This window comes from Oncorhynchus clarkii, unplaced genomic scaffold (assembly GCF_045791955.1).
Source record: "Oncorhynchus clarkii lewisi isolate Uvic-CL-2024 unplaced genomic scaffold, UVic_Ocla_1.0 unplaced_contig_2102_pilon_pilon, whole genome shotgun sequence".
Lineage (NCBI taxonomy): Eukaryota > Metazoa > Chordata > Actinopteri > Salmoniformes > Salmonidae > Oncorhynchus > Oncorhynchus clarkii.
In genome coordinates this window covers 211351-230000 of record NW_027260992.1, presented here as the reverse complement: position 1 = coordinate 230000, position 18650 = coordinate 211351, and the positions used below count along the sequence as shown (strand labels likewise).

At 42.2% G+C, this 18650-nt stretch overlaps 1 protein-coding gene across 1 annotated transcript in view; it reads left to right on the top strand.

Annotated features, from left to right (window-relative positions):
• LOC139402863 (uncharacterized) overlaps positions 1-18650 on the top strand; it is a 44704-nt gene that overhangs the window by 10111 nt on the left and 15943 nt on the right. Inside the window, exons 3-4 of the mRNA XM_071146758.1 lie at positions 1505-1660; positions 2029-2172. Coding sequence (XP_071002859.1) covers positions 1505-1660; positions 2029-2172 — 300 coding nt within the window. The remainder of the gene's footprint in view (positions 1-1504; positions 1661-2028; positions 2173-18650) is intronic.

Genomic DNA, 18650 nt, shown 5'->3' with positions numbered 1-18650 from the left:
TAAGACCTGCTATGACAGACAGACCACCTGAGGTCAGTGTAAGACCTGCTATGACAGACAGACCACCTGAGGTCAGTGTAAGACCTGCTATGACAGACAGACCACCTGAGGTCAGTGTAAGACCTGATATGACAGACAGACTACCTGAGGCCAGTGTAAGACCTGCTATGACAGACAGACCACCTGAGGTCAGTGTAAGACCTGCTATGACAGACAGACCACCTGAGGTCAGTGTAAGACCTGCTATGACAGACAGACCACCTGAGGTCAGTGTAAGACCTGCTATGACAGACAGACCACCTGAGGTCAGTGTAAGACCTGCTATGACAGACAGACCACCTGAGGTCAGTGTAAGACCTGCTATGACAGACAGACCACCTGAGGTCAGTGTAAGACCTGCTATGACAGAGAGACCACCTGAGGTCAGTGTAAGACCTGCTATGACAGAGAGACCACCTGAGGTCAGTGTAAGACCTGCTATGACAGACACATCAGGGAAGAGAAGCAGAGGAGCAAGTTAACAGAGGAGAAGAAAATAAGTGAGTGAATAAGAAAGTGAACGAGTGGTGGCAAGGAGAAGGGAGGAAAGACAACAGGAAGAGAGAGGGTAATTAAAAAAAGGATATGAAAGGATATAATTGGAGACAGAGGGGGGCTTTTTGGTGGAAAATGTAAGAAGAAAAAGTAGGGAATGGTGGAAGAGAACCAAAGAGAGAGAGAGAAAGACAAGGAGAGGGCAGAAGAGGTTGCCCAATTAATTTGAGTGCATCTGAGGATCCCATCCCAGGATTCTATCAAAGACTTTCTGTGGTCAACATGATATTGAATCAAAGCCTTAGTTGATATATATCTCTGGCATGCATTACATCAGGCCTTTCTTGTCTCATTCACAAGGCCCCAATTCAATCAAACACACATAGGAAAACTGCTCAACGTAATGCTTTCAGAGGGCTAAGAGAGAAAACATGACTGAACAGTGAAGTCCCTGTCTGTGTTATGTGTTATGTATTAGAGTTGACATGAGACAATACATATACCTGCTCCCTTCCCTTTAAAAGAGAGCAAGAGAGGACATGACTAACGATGAACGGGCTTATTAGATGATAGTCAGTTAGCTGTATCTAACCACAAAGTGGAAGGACCAACAGAAGAGAGAAAGAACCGAGGCCTAAAGTATCCTTTAGTGGTTGATGCCCAGTAAAGACACAATATGAATCATTATCACTGTTCTCCTTCAATCAAAAATAGTCAAATATAGAGCGGCAAGTTGCCGGTTCAAATCCCTGAGCCCACTTGGTGAACATTCTGTCGATTTGACCTTGAGCAAGGCACTTACCCCTAATTTATCCTGTAAGTCGCTCTGTATAATAGCGTCTGCTAAACGATTCAAATGTAAATCAATAACACTGTTACCAGATATTTTAAGTACAAATAATCTCTCCCTCCATCTCTCTGTCTCTCTCCCTCCCTACCTCCCCCCATCCTCCCTACCTCCCACCTGTAGAGTTCTAGAGAGGAGCAGGAGCATTCTCGTCTGGACTCCATGGTGTTACTGCTGATGAAGCTAGACCAGCTGGACGAGGAGATCGACACGGCCCTCAGCGCCTCCTCCTCCTCCACCATGGCCATCACCCCCACCCTCAGGAGACACCAGCGAAGGGTCAGTACCAGTACACAGAGACAACTTTTACAATTTACAATATCGTCTCTAATTCTAGACATTCAGTTACATAGCATTGTTAAAATATTCCCCATGTAATGTTAATGGGGAGCTAACATGGCCGCCATAGAATGTTGAAGTGTCATGTAAATGCATCATAATACAGAAACCTCATTGGCCCAACTCTCTAAATACATGGCTCTGTCAGTAACTAGCTAGACGTTACAGGAGACAGTCAGTACCTAGCTAGCTTCAGGAGAACCTAATGCTAACATGGCTAGCTTCAAATGAATAAGTCATAGAAATAGCCATAAACTATTGCTCTAAAGTTTATCTCTAAACCAATCAATGTCCTTCCTCGGTTGCAGGAAGTGGACTTCGACTCAGTAAAGCCCGTTGGGAGAGTGTCAAGCACTTCTCAGTCTGTGAATACTCCACAACAGCATCAAGTATCCACTACTCTGTCCCCCGCTAGGCCGACTGCTGCTCCCGGGACCAAACCCAAGACTGGGGTAAATCAGTCAATCATCGTGACGCTTGTGCTTTAACCCAGATTTCAACCTCAAATCAACCATATAGGGTGTCAAGGTTTTGGGGAACATTTCAATTGAAGTGTTAGGTTTGGTCACATTTTAACCTACCATTTCAAACACAATCCACAACAGGGGTCTCAAGCCTTTGTTTGTGATGGATCTGTCAAACAACAACAGAGGTCTTAAGGTTTGGTTTATTTCAAGGCAAGTTCACGTTTTGTGACGGTTCTGTAAAAGTTGATGTCAGTTAAAAGTGTAAAGGATCTCTGGTTCGTTCTAACCTGAAATATGTCTCTTAATGAATCTCTGGTTCCACCTGTCTCTTAATCTCTGGTTTTGTCTAGCCTGAAATCTGTCTCTTAATGGGTCGGCCGGCTGGTCGCTCAACTGAGCAGCTATAGCAGGAGGTACGGGGCATTTCACACCAGGCCAACTGTGTGATTAGGTTTAGATCCCATCGGAGAAGGGAGAGAAGGCTTATTGCACACCTCAAGTCCCTCCAATCCCTGTCTGTGTCTGTTTACTATACAGTCCCGTGAGGAGTGTTTGCAGTGCACTTAGTGAGCTGGCAAGGCACAAGTCACGCACTAAAACCCAGAGAGGTTCTCACAGACGGATGGAGGGATGGACCGACAGACAGCGAACACACACGCACGCGCACACACAGACACACACACACAAACACACACAAACACACAATCACACACAGACTGACTCTGACTGGTAGGAATGTGGCTCAGCCATTCCAAGGGCCTGGTTCCTTGGCAGACAACTAAAGCCCGTAATTAGCAGGTTCCTGGGTCTTGAGCCACCTCGCCGCAACAAAAGGGTCAAAAGGGGGGGGGGTCTGGGGTCGTGACAGGACAGACCAAGTGGGGCGAAGGGGGCCGAGGGAGGGGGTGGAACTTTGTTCAAGAGAGATTTACATCTTGACCTCTTCAGTCGCTCACTTAATGGCTTTTCTGTCTGACTGTGTCGTCTTTGTGTTTTTGGGACAAGCACACAATGAACACACAGGTGGGTTGACCATTTCTTGGACAAATCTTCTGGGACTGAATCACTTTATCCAGTGTTTGTTTTTGGCTGTTGTCTTGTGATTGAGGGGACGCTGAATTAGACACTGCTATTCTATTGACAAATTGCCACATTGAAAGACATACAACATTATGATTTGATAAAAAGAGATGATATCGAAGGTTATGCTCTTATCTGTTGTTTACAGAAGCACAGGAAGTTCTTTGGGGTTCCAGGGTTCACTTCCGCTCCTCTTCAAAAAGCTGTAAAAAACATGTATTTCAAAGGTTATGGTCTTTTAACAAGCAATTCAACACTTCAGAATGGAAGAAGGTCGTTACACAGAATCTATCGCTTAATCTCCTGAGTTATTTGTTATTTATCACCCGAGAATTGTGCTATCCAGACAAAATACTAGATAGGTGATTGGCTTTGTATCTTTAAACAGGAAAAACGGATTTCTGTGTTATCTGTTGTCATTCCTCTTCCATATATAAATTCAGCAAAAAAAAAGTCCTCTCACTGTCAACTGCATTTATTTTCATCAACTTAACATAAGTTAAGTAAATATTTGTATGAATATAACAAGATTCAATAACGTTCCACAGACATGTGACTAACAGAAATTGAATAATGTGTCCCTGAACAAAGGGACAAAAGTAACAGTCAGTATCCGGTGTGGCCACCAGCCGATTTAGGTACTGCAGTACATCTCCTCCTCGTGGACTGCACCAGATTTGCCAGTTCTTGCTGTGAGATGTTTCCCCACTCTTCCACCAAGGCACCTGCAAGTTCCCAGACATTTCTGGGGGGAATGGCCCTAGCCCTCACCCTTCGATCCAACAGGTCCCAGACGCGCTCAATGGGATTGAGATCTGGGCTCTTCGCTGGCCATGGCAGGACACTGACAATCCTGTCTTGCAGGAAATCACGCACAGAACAAGCAGTATGACTGGTGGCATTGTCATGCTGGAGGGTCATGTCAGGATGAGCCTGCAGGAAGGGTACCACATGAGGGAGGAGGATGTCTTCCCTGTAACACACAGCGTTGAGATTGCCTGCAATGACAACAAGCTCAGTCCGATGATGCTGTGACACACCGCCCCAGACCATGACGAACCCTCCACCTCCAAATCGATCCCGCTCCAGAGTACAGGCCTCGGTGTAACGCTCATTCTTCAACGATAAACACGAATCTGACCATCACCCCTGGTGAGACAAAACCGTGACTCGTCAGTGAAGAGCCCTTTTTACCAGTCCTGTCTGGTCTAGCGACGGTGGGTTTGTGCCCATAGGCAACGTCATTGCCGGTGATGTCTGGTGAGGACCTGCCTTACAACAGGCCTACAAGCCCTCAGTCCAGCCTCTCACATCCTATTGCGGACAGTCTGAGCACTGATGGAGGGATTGTGCGTTCCTGGTGTAACTCGGGCAGTTGTTGTTGTCATCCTGTACCTGTCCCGCAGGTGTGATGTTCAGATGTACCAATCCTGTATAGGTGTTGTTACACGTGGTCTGCCACTGCGAGGATGATCAGCTGTCCATCCTGTCTCCCTGTAGCGCTGTCTTAGGCATCTCACAGTACGGACATTGCAATTTATTGTCCTGGCCACATCTGCAGTCCTCATGCCTCCTTGCAGCAAGCCTAAGGCACGTTCACGCAGATGAGCAGGGACCCTGGGCATCTTTGTTTTGGTGTTTTTCAGAGTCAGTGGAAAGGCCTCTTTCGTGTCCTAAGTTTTCATAACTGTGACCTTAATTGACTACCGTCTGTAAACTGTTACTGTCTTAACGACCTTTCCACAGGTGCATGTTCATTCATCGTTCATGGTTCATTGAACAAGCATGGGAAACAGTGTTCAAACCCTTTACAATGAAGATCTGTGAAGTTATTTGGATTTTTACGAATTATCTTTGAAAGACAGTGTCCTGAAAGAGGGACGTTTCTTTTTTCGCTGAGTTAATGTGTTCTGCATGTCAAAACCTGAAGAAGACTTTTAATTTTATTATTTTTTACATACATTTCACATTCAGCCTCTATCTAGCAGTGCCGGTCTACAGACCAAAGGTTGAGATGAGAAGTTTATAGTTTTATTCTTAGACATATGTCTTAGTGTTCTTTAGTGATGTTGTAACTGCAGACCTGTTCCAGGCCTTATAGACAGACTTCCACGAGCTGAAGAGACGAGCTGAAGAGACAAGCTGAAGAGACAAACTGAAGAGACGAGCTGAAGAGACGAGCTGAAGAGACAAGCTAAAGAGACAAACTGAAGAGACGAGCTGAAGAGATGAGCTGAAGAGACGAGCTGAAGAGACGAGCTGAAGAGACTAGCTGAAGAGACGAGCTGAAGAGACAAACTAAAGAGACAAGCTAAAGAGACGAGCTGAAGAGACAAACTAAAAAGACGAGCTAGAGAGACGAGCTAAAGAGACGAGCTGAAGAGACGAGCTGAAAAGACGAGCTAAAGAGACGAGCTAGAGAGACGAGCTAAAGAGACGAGCTGAAGAGACAAACTAAAGAGACGAGCTGAATAGACAAACTAAAGAGACGAGCAGAAGAGACGAGCTGAAGAGACGAGCTGAAGAGACGAGCTGAAGAGACGAGCTGAAGAGATGAGCTAAAGAAACGAGCTGAAGAGACAAACTAAAGAGACGAGCTGAAGAGACGAGCTAAAGAGACGAGCTAAAGAGACGAGCTGAAGAGACAAACTAAAGAGACACGCTGAAGAGACGAGTTGAAGAGACGAGCTAAAGAGGCGAGCTAAAGTGACGAGCTGAAGAGACAAACTAAAGAGACATGCTGAAGAGACGAGCTGAAGAGACAAACTAAAGAGACATGCTGAAGAGACTAGCTCAAGAGACGAGCTGAAGAGACGAATTCAAGAGACAAACTAAATAGATGTGCTAAAGTAAACAGAGCTCTCTCACTGTGCCTAATAGACGTTGGAGAAGGACTTAGTCAGAGGAAACAGAGAGCATGTGTGTGTGTTTGTGTGTGTGTTCGTGTGTCTGCATGCTTGCGTGCGTGCATCTGGCTGTATGTGTGTGTGTGTGTGTGTGTGTGTGTGTGTGTGTGTGTGTGTGTGTGTGTGTGTGTGTGTGTGTGTGTGTGTGTGTGTGTGTGTGTGTGTGTGTGTGTGTGTGTGTGATTCTGGGCACCTCTTCAGTGGAGACCCCATGGAGTCAGTGAGTGATGGATTGAAGTGAAGAGGCGATGACTGTCTGAAGGGGTTGTGAGTGGTTAAGAGGATAGGGGTCTATTCAGGAACTGGAGTGGTGAGATGCCCACTCAATCCACTCTGATAGGACAAGGCGACGCTGGACAGACAGCTGGCCCTTTGAATGAAGGATACGTATAGGTTGTCAAAAGATGGCAAAGCTGCAACGTCAAAATGGTGAAGGAGCAATGATTTCCCCTGATTTCCATCACCCCCCTCTCTTGATATTGGGTCTCCAGATGCACTGGCATATGGGTAGGGTGTCATTAGCGGAACATTCCACCCGGATCGATTCCGGGGGGGGGATGACTGACTGAGACATTTGATTAGTCCGTTGTGGGAGGTAATCCTGTGGAAAAGGCCTGATGGGATTCCCACAGTTTGAGAATTCCCAAAACGGAAATGGATGCTCCTTCTCCCTGGTTCCCACAGAGGCTGTGTATGTGTGATGATCCGACTCTAATAAAATAAAATAACCTCACCCCTCCTCCAGACCCTCCCCCTCTATCTTACCTTCCTACTGTACTTACTGGAGGAGCAAGGGATAGTTAGGAGGGCAATGGTTAAATAAAGGTGAAATAAAAAATAAAATAAAAAAGGGAGAGCATAAAAAGAAAGAAAGAAATAAAGAGCATGGGGCCTGGTCCAAAGTAGTGCACTATACAGGGAATTTACATGTGTATTTTATTTCACCTTTATTCAACTTGGCAGGTTACGAACAAATTGTTTTTTACAATGACGGCCTACCGGGGAACAGTGGGTTAAAAGGATCTCTACAGATCGGTGTCCCACCCTCGGGATGGTTGAGCTAATGTGCGCTAATGTGAGTAGCATGACGTTGTAAGTAACAAGAACAAGGACATAGACATATCTGATATGGTCAGAAAGCTCACATTCTTGTTAATCTAACTGCACTGTCCAATTTACAGTAGCTATTACAGTGAAAGAATACAATGCTGTTTTGATTTGATTTGATTTTATTTTATTTGGATCTCTTTTAGTCCCCATTTGGACTAATCTTCCAAGAGTCCTTAATAAATCCTCTTGAGGATAGGGAGACGCTAGCGTCTCAACTGGCCAATTTCCAGGGGAAATGCAGAGCGCCAGATTCAAATAAAATGCTATAAAATTCAAACTTTCATTAAATCACACATGTAAGATACTCAATTAAAGCTACATTCGTTGTGAATCCAGCCAACGTGTCAGATTTTAAAAATGCTTTTCGGCGAAAGCATAAGAAACTATTATCTGATAGCATGCACCCATCTGCACCAGTAGTAAACAAAAGAGCTAGCGTAGCAGGCGCTACACAAAACGTTGAAATAAAATATAAAACATGCATTACCTTTGACAAACTTCTTTTGTTGGCACTCCAATATGTCCCATAAACAACACAAATTGTCCTTTTGTACGATTAATTCCGTCCATATATATCGAAAATGTCCATTTATAAAGCGCGTTTGATCCATAAAAAAACAGCTTAGAAAAACGCAACGTCACTACAAAATATTTCAAAAGTTGTCTATAAACTTTGCCAAAATATTTCAAACTACTTTTGTAATACAACGTTAGGTATTTTTAAACGTTAATAATCGATCAAATTGTAGACGGTGCAATCTGTATTCAATACATGAACGAAAAGAAAAAAGCTCTGCTCTTCACGTCTTGCTCAACTCACAAAAGTGTCCCCCGTTCCAAGTTGATCTACTTCCTGATAAAACAAAGGAATAATCTCAGCCATATTCCAAAGACTGGCGACATCGTGTGAAAGCGGTAGGATCTGATCTTGCTATTAAATATCCAATGGCAAAGACAATATAGGGAAGAGAGATACAAATATAAAAAATCTGAACAGTTAGTCCTCTGGGTTTTGCCTGCTACATAAGTTCTGTTATACTCACAGACATGATTCAAACAGTTTTAGAAACTTCAGAGTGTTTTCTATCCAAATCTACTAATAGTATGCATATCTTATATTCTTGGCATGAGTAGCAGGAAGTTGAAATTGGGCACGCTATTTATCCAAAGTGATAATTCTGCCCCCTAGCTTTTAAACATTAAAATACAATTTATAATACGAACACGTTTTCACATATAACACACTATTACAAACATACATAATATACTCATTTTAGGTTTAATTACATACAGTCGGGAGGATCTACTGAATATATAAGAGCAACGTCAACTCACCATCATTACGACCAGGAATACGACTTTCCCGAAGCGGATCCTGTGTTTTGCCCATCACCCAGGACAATGGATCGGATCCCAGCCGGCGAACCTAAACAACGTCGCCGTAAAAGGGGCAAACGAAGCGGTCTTCTGGTCAGAGTCCGGAGACGGGCACATCGTGCACCACTCCCTAGCTTACTACTCACCAATGTCCAGTCTCTTGACAACAAGCTTGACAGAAACAAGCATCTTTCTGGTAAGAAGAGGGGCGGGGGGGGGGGTATGCCTTATGATTAACGAGACGTGGTGTGATCATAACAACATACAGGAACTCAAGTCCTTCTGTTCACCTGACTTAGAACTCCTCACAATCAAATGTTGACTTCATTATCTACCAAGAGAATTCTCTTCGATTATAATCACAGCCGTATATATTCCCCCCCAAGCAGACACATCGATGGCCCTGAACAAACTTTATTTGACTCTATGTAAACTGGAAACCACATATCCTGAGGCTGCATTAATTGTAGCTGGGGATTTTAACAAGGCTAATCTGAAAACAAGACTCCCTAAATTCTATCAGCATATCGATTGTGCAACCAGGGTTCCTGTTCCATTGTTCCTGTTCCCAAGAAAGCTAAGGTAACTGAGCTAAACGACTACCGCCCCGTAGCACTCACTTCCGTCATCATGAAGTGCTTTGAGAGACTAGTCAAGGACCATATCACCTCCACCCTACCTGACACCCTAGACCCACTCGAATTTGCTTACCGCCACAATAGGTCCACAGACGACGCAATCGCAACCACACTGCACACTACCCTAACCCATCTGGACATGAGGAATACCTATGTGAGAATGCTGTTCATCGACTACAGCTCAGCATTTAACACCATAGTACCGTCCAAACTCATCATCAAGCTCGAGACCCTGGGTCTCGACCCCGCCCTGTGCAACTGGGTACTGGACTTCCTGACGGGCCGCCCCCAGGTGGGCTCCTCCCCGTTTATCCTCAACACTGGGGCCCCCCAAGGGTATGTTCTGAGCTCTCTCCTCTACTCCCTGTTCACCCAAGACTGCGTGGCCATGCACCCCTCCAACTCAATCATCAAGTTGGCGGACGACACTACAGTGGTAGGCTTGATTACCAACAACGAGATGGCCTACAGAGAGGAGGTGAGGGCCCTCGGAGTGTGGTATCAGGAAAATAACCTCACACTCAACGTCAACAAAACAAAGGAGATGATCGTGGACTTCAGGAAACAGCAGAGGGAGCACCCCCCTATCCACATCGAAGGGACAGTAGTGGAGAGGGTAGTAAGTTTTAAGTTCCTTGGCATACACATCATGGACAAACTGAATTGGTACACCCACACAAACAGAGTTGTGAAGAAGGCGCAGCAGCGCCTCTTCAACCTCAGGAGGCTGAAGAAATGCACAATCGAGAGCATCCTGTCGGGCTGTATCACCGCCTGGTACGGCAACTGTTCCGCCCAATACCGTAAGGCTCTCCAGAGGGTAGTGAGGTCTGCACAACGCATAACCGGGGGCAAACTACCTCCCCTCCAGGACACCTACACCACCCGATGTCACAGGAAGGCCATAAAGATCATCAAGGACAATAACCACCCGAGCCACTGCCTGTTCACTCCGTTAACATCCAGAAGGCGAGGTCAGTACAGGTGCATCAAAGCAGGGACCGAGAGACTGAAAAACAGCTTCTATCTCAAGGCCATCAGACTGTTAAACAGCCACCACTAATATTGAGTGGCTGTTGCCAACATACTGTCTCAACTCCAGCCACTTTAATAATGGAAATTGATGTAAAAAATGTATCACTGGCCACTTTAAACAATGCCACTTAATTTAATGTTTACAAACCCTACATTACTCATCTCATGTGTATATACTGTTATCTATTCCATCTACTGCATCTTGCCATCTTTATGTAATACATGTATTTATTAAAAAATATATATTTTACCTTTATATAACCAGGTAGGCTAGTTGAGAACAAGTTCTCATTTACAATTGCGACCTGGCCAAGATAAAGCAAAGCAGTTCGATACATACAACAACACAGAGTTACACATGGAGTAAAACAAACATACAGTCAATAATACAGTAGAAACATAAGTCTATATACGATGTGAGCAAATGAGGTGAGATAAGGGAGGTAAAGGCAAAAAGGCCATGGTGGCAAAGTAAATGCAATATAGCAAGTAAAACACTGGAATGGTAGATTTGCAATGGGAGAATGTGCAAAGTAGAAATAAAAATAATGGGGTGCAAAGGAGCAAAATAAATAAATAAATAAAATACAGTAGGGAAAGAGGTAGTTGTTTGGGCTAAATTATAGTATCATCATGTATCATTAGCCACTTTAAACAATGGCACTTTTATGTTTATATACCCTACATTACTCATCTCATATGTATATACTGTACTCGATACCATCTACTGCATCTTGCCTATGCCGTTCTGTACCACCACTCATTCATATATCTTTATGTACATATTCTTTATCCCTTTACGCTTGTGTGTATAAGGTGGTTTTTGTGGAATTGTTAGGTTAGATTACTCGTTGGTTATTACTTCATTGTCGGAACTAGAAGCACAAGCATTTCGCTACACTCGCATTAACATCTGCTAACCATGTGTATATCACAAATAAAATTTGATTTGATTTGATTTGAACATAATGACCCAATATATAAATACTCAATCTAAAAAATATTGATTCTTCATCTACTATAGTCCCACAACATTTCTATGTATTACATTTAAAATAATGTTTAAATTTATATATTGAAAAGTTTCTGGTTTTCTCAGTTAATTTATTCAATTTTTTTATTGCTCTAAATCGAAATGTTATTTTGCCTATTTCTCTCTTCTGTCTGGATAACGCATAGATGGTGGACAATCTATTCCTAGTATTTACGGAATGTCTGACTCTTGTCTTTTTCAATTATCTTGTCGATTGATGACCAACCAAGAACATTGCGCATGATTGCAACAGAAGAACCATATCTCCACCTTAAAACAATCCTTGCTGCTTCATTCTGTGTATTCTGCAGCCTCCTAACTTCACTTGATGATGCATTTCCCCAGACCACAGAACAGTAGTTCACCTGACTCTCAATTAATGCTTGTGTTATTTGCTGAATAATTTTTCCTGGTAAATATTTTGCTATCCTACTGATTATGCATGCTGTTTTAATAATTATTTTACATAGATTAGTTATTTGAGACGACCATGATAAGCAGTTGTCTAGCTGCACTCCCAATAGTTTGGTTTCTGCCACTTCTTCAATATGTACTCCTCCCATACTTAATTGTATCCCATGCTGTTTTGGCCTTTTCCTCGTGGAACAGACCAACATAACTTGGTGTTTAAAACAAGTTTGTTTTGGCAAACCCACTCCCTGATATTCTCCAAATCTCCTTGTAAAGCTGTACCTGTTGAACTGATTGTCTTGCTGCATAAATTGTAGTATCATCTGCAAATATAGTAGCTTGAGTTTCAGCTAAGGCATAGGGAAGGTCGTTGGTATATATTAAATAAATGCCCTGCGGTATTCCACAGTTTAACACATGAGGGGAAGAAAATTAACCATTTATTTAGGTGTACTGTTTCCTGTCAGTTAGATATGACTGTACCCAATTCAATGCTACCTCCTTAAAACCATAATGCATTAATTTTGTCAAAATTATTTCATGATCGACTAAATCAAATGCTGCACTGAAATCTAAAAATAGTACAAACCTGCCATTATCCATAGCATTGAGCCACTGGTCAGTCATGTCAACCAATGCAGTGGTAGTGGAATGGTTTTAGCGATAAGCATGCTGATTGGCTGTAATCAGATCAATCTTTTCCATGTACTCCCATATTTGTCTACTCACAATACCCTCCAATATCTTACTGAGTGTAGGGAGTAGACTAATCGGTCGACTGTTGGCAGGAGTAATGGGTTCTTTGTGGTATTTCGGAATAGGACACTTCGACAAACTTCAAAGTGTTTCCTTTCAAATGGTATCAAGAATATGTATATCCTTGCATTAGGTCCTGAGCTACAGGCAGTTAGATTTGGGTATGTCATTTTAGGCATTCATTTTTTGGGTATTTCATTGCCTTGTACAGGAGCAGAATGTCATTTTTTACCTTGTCATCTCAGGGATTAAATCCAGCAACCTTTCGGTTACTGACCCAACGCTCTAACCACTAGGCTACCTGCCACCCCAAGGGTGCCATTTGGTACGCACTTAGAGGGAGAGCGATAGAGAGATAGAAAGGGGGTGCATTAAAGTGATAGAGACAGACTGACTCATTTATCATGTGGCAGACCTAATCACTCATTCCTGTCTAGTCATATCCACACAAACGGCAGGAACGTGAGCGACCCCTCATAAGGAAGATGTCAGCCACTCGAGGGGTGTAGGCCCAAGGAATTCTAATGGAAAATAGGTCACCATCTATGTCTGAGATGGGACGAGAAGAAAGGGAGGAATGTGCAGAGAAAGGGAAAAGAGAGATCAAGGGTCTGGCTAATGTAATTAAATGACAGCAGGGGAGGAGATCCTGCTACTGATCTTGGTCAGGCTAGTGTTGGATTCACAAGTGAGCCCTCAGCACATGGCTAACGTCTGCACTGAAGAGGGTTACGAGCTAGGACTGCTAACACGCTGGATAGCTAAACCTAGTTTTTAGCATATTAACACAGTGGCTAAGTAAATAAAACATATACAGTGGGGCAAATAAGTATTTAGTCAGCCACCAATTGTGCAAGTTCTCCTACTTAAAAAGATGAGAGAGGCCTGTAATTTTCATCATAGGTACACTTCAACTATGACAGACAATCCAGAAAAAATGCAGAAAATCACATTGTAGGATTTTTAATGAATTTATTTGCAAATGATGGTGGAAAATAAGTATTTGGTCAATAACAAAAGTTTATCGCAATACTTTGTTATATACCCTTTGTTGGCAATGACAGAGGTCAAGTCTTCACAAGGTTTCCACACACCTTTTTGGCCCATTCCTCCATGCAGATTTCCTCTAGAGCAGTGATGTTTTGGGGCTGTTGCTTGGCAACACGGACTTTCAACTCCCTCCAAATATTTTCTATGGGGTTGAGATCTGGAGACTGGCTAGGACACTCCAGGACCTTGAAATGCTTCTTACGAAGCCACTCCTTCATTGCTCGGGCAGTGTGTTTGGGATCATTGTCATGCTGAAAGACCCAGCCACGTTTCACCTTCAATGCCCTTGCTGATGGTAGGCTTTGTTACTTTGGTCCCAGCTCTCTGCAGGTCATTCACGAGGTCCCCCCGTGTGGTTCTGGTATTTTTGCTCACCATTCTTGTGATCATTTTGACCCCACGGGGTGAGATCTTGCGTGGAGCCCCAGATCAAGGGAGATTATCAGTGGTCTTGTATGTCTTCCATTTCCTAATAATTGCTCCCACAGTTTTGTGACTGTTTGAGGTTGTGGACAAGTTTATTTTATACTGATAACAAGTTCAAACAGGTGCCATTAATACAGGTAACGAGTGGAGGACAGAGGAGCCTTTTAAAGAAGAAGTTACAGGTCTGTGAGAGCCAGAAATCTTGCTTGTTTGTAGGTGACCAAATACTTATTTTCCACCATAATTTGCAAATAAATTCATTAAAAATCCTACAATGTGATTTTCCAGATTTGTTTTTCTCATTTTGTCTGTCATAGTTCAAGTGTACCTATGATGAAAATTACAGGCCTCTCTCATCTTTTTAAGTGGGATAACTTGCACAAGTGGTGGCTGACTAAAGACTTTTTTGCCCCACTGTATTTATTAGCATGCTAACACACTGGATAGCTAATCAACGTTGCTAGCATGCTTAGACTCAAGCTGGCTAATCAAAATATCTATCTATTTGCATGCTCACATGCCAGCTAAGTTAACTGAACAAAACAGCTATGTATTAGCATGCTAACGCGCTGTCTTGCTAACCAAAGCATCAATATCAATGGACACGAGTTGCACACAGTCGTGTTCAGTAGGCCTAGGACATGATCTGCAGACATTAATCTCTAACATGTAGGCTTCCGAAAGTTGTAGCGTCTATTCATTGTATTACATATCTAACATGTCTACTTCCAAAAGTTATAGCATGTCTGTGTAACAGATGTAAATCGTACTCTCCTTGCGTTGTGTTTTGTCCAAATAAATCACATCAGCCAGTGGTCCCAGTTGAGCATAATTTATTTATGTTGCTGTTGTTAAATGGGAAACAGCACGTTAGTTGTGCAGGGCTTAACGGTATTGATGGCTGTCGATGGTAAAACCTGTAGCATGAAGACAACTGTGTTAGCAGTGATCTTATGTGACCATTGTATCGTTGTATGCTAGCTAACACAGTTATTTACAGCAATCATATACCAAGCACATTCCAGAAAGCCCCCCAATCCCTAACAGGTACCATATACCCACACATGTATAAATCAGTAATGTACAGCAAACTTGTACACATTGTAAAATAGAAAATAGAAAACAGTATTCAGAACGTGACCTACCCCTTGCATCACAATTTCATACTGGGAAGACCTGACGTTCGCGATCTTCCCCTATCTGCAACCGGGGCCAATCACAACACGCCTTATTGTCATCAGAGTTGAACCAACCAATAAGAATGCTTGAACATTAAATACACCTTTCTTTAGATGCAAGTGGAAACATAAGCAACCCTGTTACATTTGTTCATTGTATCACACATTTAACATGTCTGCTTCAGAAAGTTATAGCATGTCTGTTCATTGTATCACATATTTAACATGTCTGCTTCAGAAAGTTATAGCATGTCTGTTCATTGTATCACATATTTAACATGTCTGCTTCAGAAAGTTATAGCATGTATGTTCATTGTATTTTATATCTGCAGTGTTCAGTACCAAACTGAACACAACCCACAATTCACACTAATTTAATTAGAGTATCCGATTGGATTATAGACAGGAAATGAATGAGGGGGAGGTCTATAATGGACAGTTTATGAGCAGGCAGGGGCATTGGGTTAACTGTGAGTATTTTCAACATGTAGACAGATATTCCATTGATGCAGCATTTGTTTCTTGGACAATGGCGCAAATGTCCACAACAGCAGGACTCCCTCTTTATCTTGTTGATGGCAGTGGTCTGCACTGTGTGTGTGTGTGTGTGTGTGTGTGTGTGTGTGTGTGTGTGTGTGTGTGTGTGTGTGTGTGTGTGTGTGTGTGTGTGTGTGTCTTACCAGGTAAATACAAGGAAGATTGGTCATTGTGCTAAATGCCCCCTCTCTCACACACGAACACACACACACACATACACACACACACACACATCAAGCATGCCACCATTTTGTTCTCTCACGACAACTGGTGTTTATGTAACAGTGACAAAGTCCTAGAATCCTGACATGTGGCTTTGGCATGTTGTTTTGAATGGACACTGACTAAGGTATGTGTCACAATTTATGAATTACATGACAGTGCCATAGCGAGTGGCTATTCTTGGCTACGCTGTACTGTCGTTGGGGTTCTGTGTGCGGTGTGTGCTGACCTAGCAGGTGGTTTTCATTCTTGTGTGTTGTTGTGGGGCTGTAGTTGTGGTGGTGGATGGTGCACCATAGCAGGTGTCTTTCTCTCGGCAGTAAAGTTTGTTATTGTTTGGCCTCATGCTCGTGGTTGCCGTGGCAGGTTGCTGTCTTTGCGTTGTAGCGAGAGCTATTTTAACGGAGGTGTTAAGTTATAGCGGCTAGGATTAAGGTAAATTAAGTTAAATTGGGATGTGATTGTTTGTCATGATGAGGTATGTGGAGGGATCTGTGGTGATTTGCCTTATATCTTATTTGTTTAATTGTCTTATCTTTTGGTCATGTAACATGAAATTGTCAATTTTCTAGGATCATAATATGATTTGATATAAAATATGACTGATGAGGTGTGTCATAGTGGCTTCCCAGTCTTTTGTTGTGTGGTGCGTTTTAACATGGTGCTATTCTTAGGGGGTTGGTGGCAGCAGTAGAGGATGTCACATGTCAGGACAGAGGCCCCTTAAATGGTACAGTCGGAAACAACATATCAATCACTCTCTGGGAGAAGAGTTCCCCAACAGCACAGGGCCGCCAAAAAACAAACCTTCTGTTAACCAACAGAGAGGTTATGTCCCAAATGGCTCCCTTTGTCCTACTGTATATAGTGCACTACTTTTGACCAGAGCCCTATGGTGCAGCACGCATAGACATCCCTCAACCGTCTGTTAAATGTAGCACCCCAGATTCTAACATAGATGTACTTGTTATGTATACCAACTCTAACCTATACAAACTCTGACTTATACTAACTCTGACCTATACAAACTCTGACTTATACTAACTCTGACCTATACAAACTCTGACTTATACTAACTCTGACCTATACAAACTCTGACCTATACAAACTCTGACTTATACTAACTCTGACCTATACAAACTCTGACTTATACTAACTCTAACCTATACAAACTCTGACTTATACTAACTCTGACCTATACAAACTCTGACTTATACTAACTCTGACCTATACAAACTCTGACCTATACTAACTCTGACCTATACAAACTCTGACTTATACTAACTCTGACCTATACAAACTCTGACTTATACTAACTCTGACCTATACAAACTCTGACTTATACTAACTCTGACCTATACAAACTCTGACCTATACAAACTCTGACTTATACTAACTCTGACCTATACAAACTCTGACTTATACTAACTCTGACCTATACAAACTCTGACTTATACTAACTCTGACCTATACAAACTCTGACTTATACTAACTCTGACCTGTACAAACTCTGACTTATACTAACTCTGACCTATACAAACTCTGACTTATACTAACTCTGACCTATACAAACTCTGACTTATACTAACTCTGACCTGTACAAACTCTGACTTATACTAACTCTGACCTATACAAACTCTGACTTATACTAACTCTGACCTATACAAACTCTGACTTATACTAACTCTGACCTATACAAACTCTGACTTATACTAACTCTGACCTATACAAACTCTGACCTATACAAACTCTGACTTATACTAACTCTGACCTATACAAACTCTGACTTATACTAACTCTGACCTATACAAACTCTGACCTATACAAACTCTGACTTATACTAACTCTGACCTATACAAACTCTGACTTATACTAACTCTAACCTATACAAACTCTGACTTATACTAACTCTGACCTATACAAACTCTGACTTATACTAACTCTGACCTATACAAACTCTGACCTATACTAACTCTGACCTATACAAACTCTGACTTATACTAACTCTGACCTATACAAACTCTGACTTATACTAACTCTGACCTATACAAACTCTGACTTATACTAACTCTGACCTATACAAACTCTGACCTATACAAACTCTGACTTATACTAACTCTGACCTATACAAACTCTGACTTATACTAACTCTGACCTATACAAACTCTGACTTATACTAACTCTGACCTATACAAACTCTGACTTATACTAACTCTGACCTGTACAAACTCTGACTTATACTAACTCTGACCTATACAAACTCTGACTTATACTAACTCTGACCTATACAAACTCTGACTTATACTAACTCTGACCTGTACAAACTCTGACTTATACTAACTCTGACCTATACAAACTCTGACTTATACTAACTCTGACCTATACAAACTCTGACTTATACTAACTCTGACCTATACAAACTCTGACTTATACTAACTCTGACCTATACAAACTCTGACTTATACTAACTCTGACCTATACAAACTCTGACTTATACTAACTCTGACCTATACAAACTCTGACTTATACTAACTCTGACCTGTACAAACTCTGACTTATACTAACTCTGACCTATACAAACTCTGACTTATACTAACTCTGACCTATACAAACTCTGACTTATACTAACTCTGACCTATACAAACTCTGACTTATACTAACTCTGACCTATACAAACTCTGACTTATACTAACTCTGACCTATA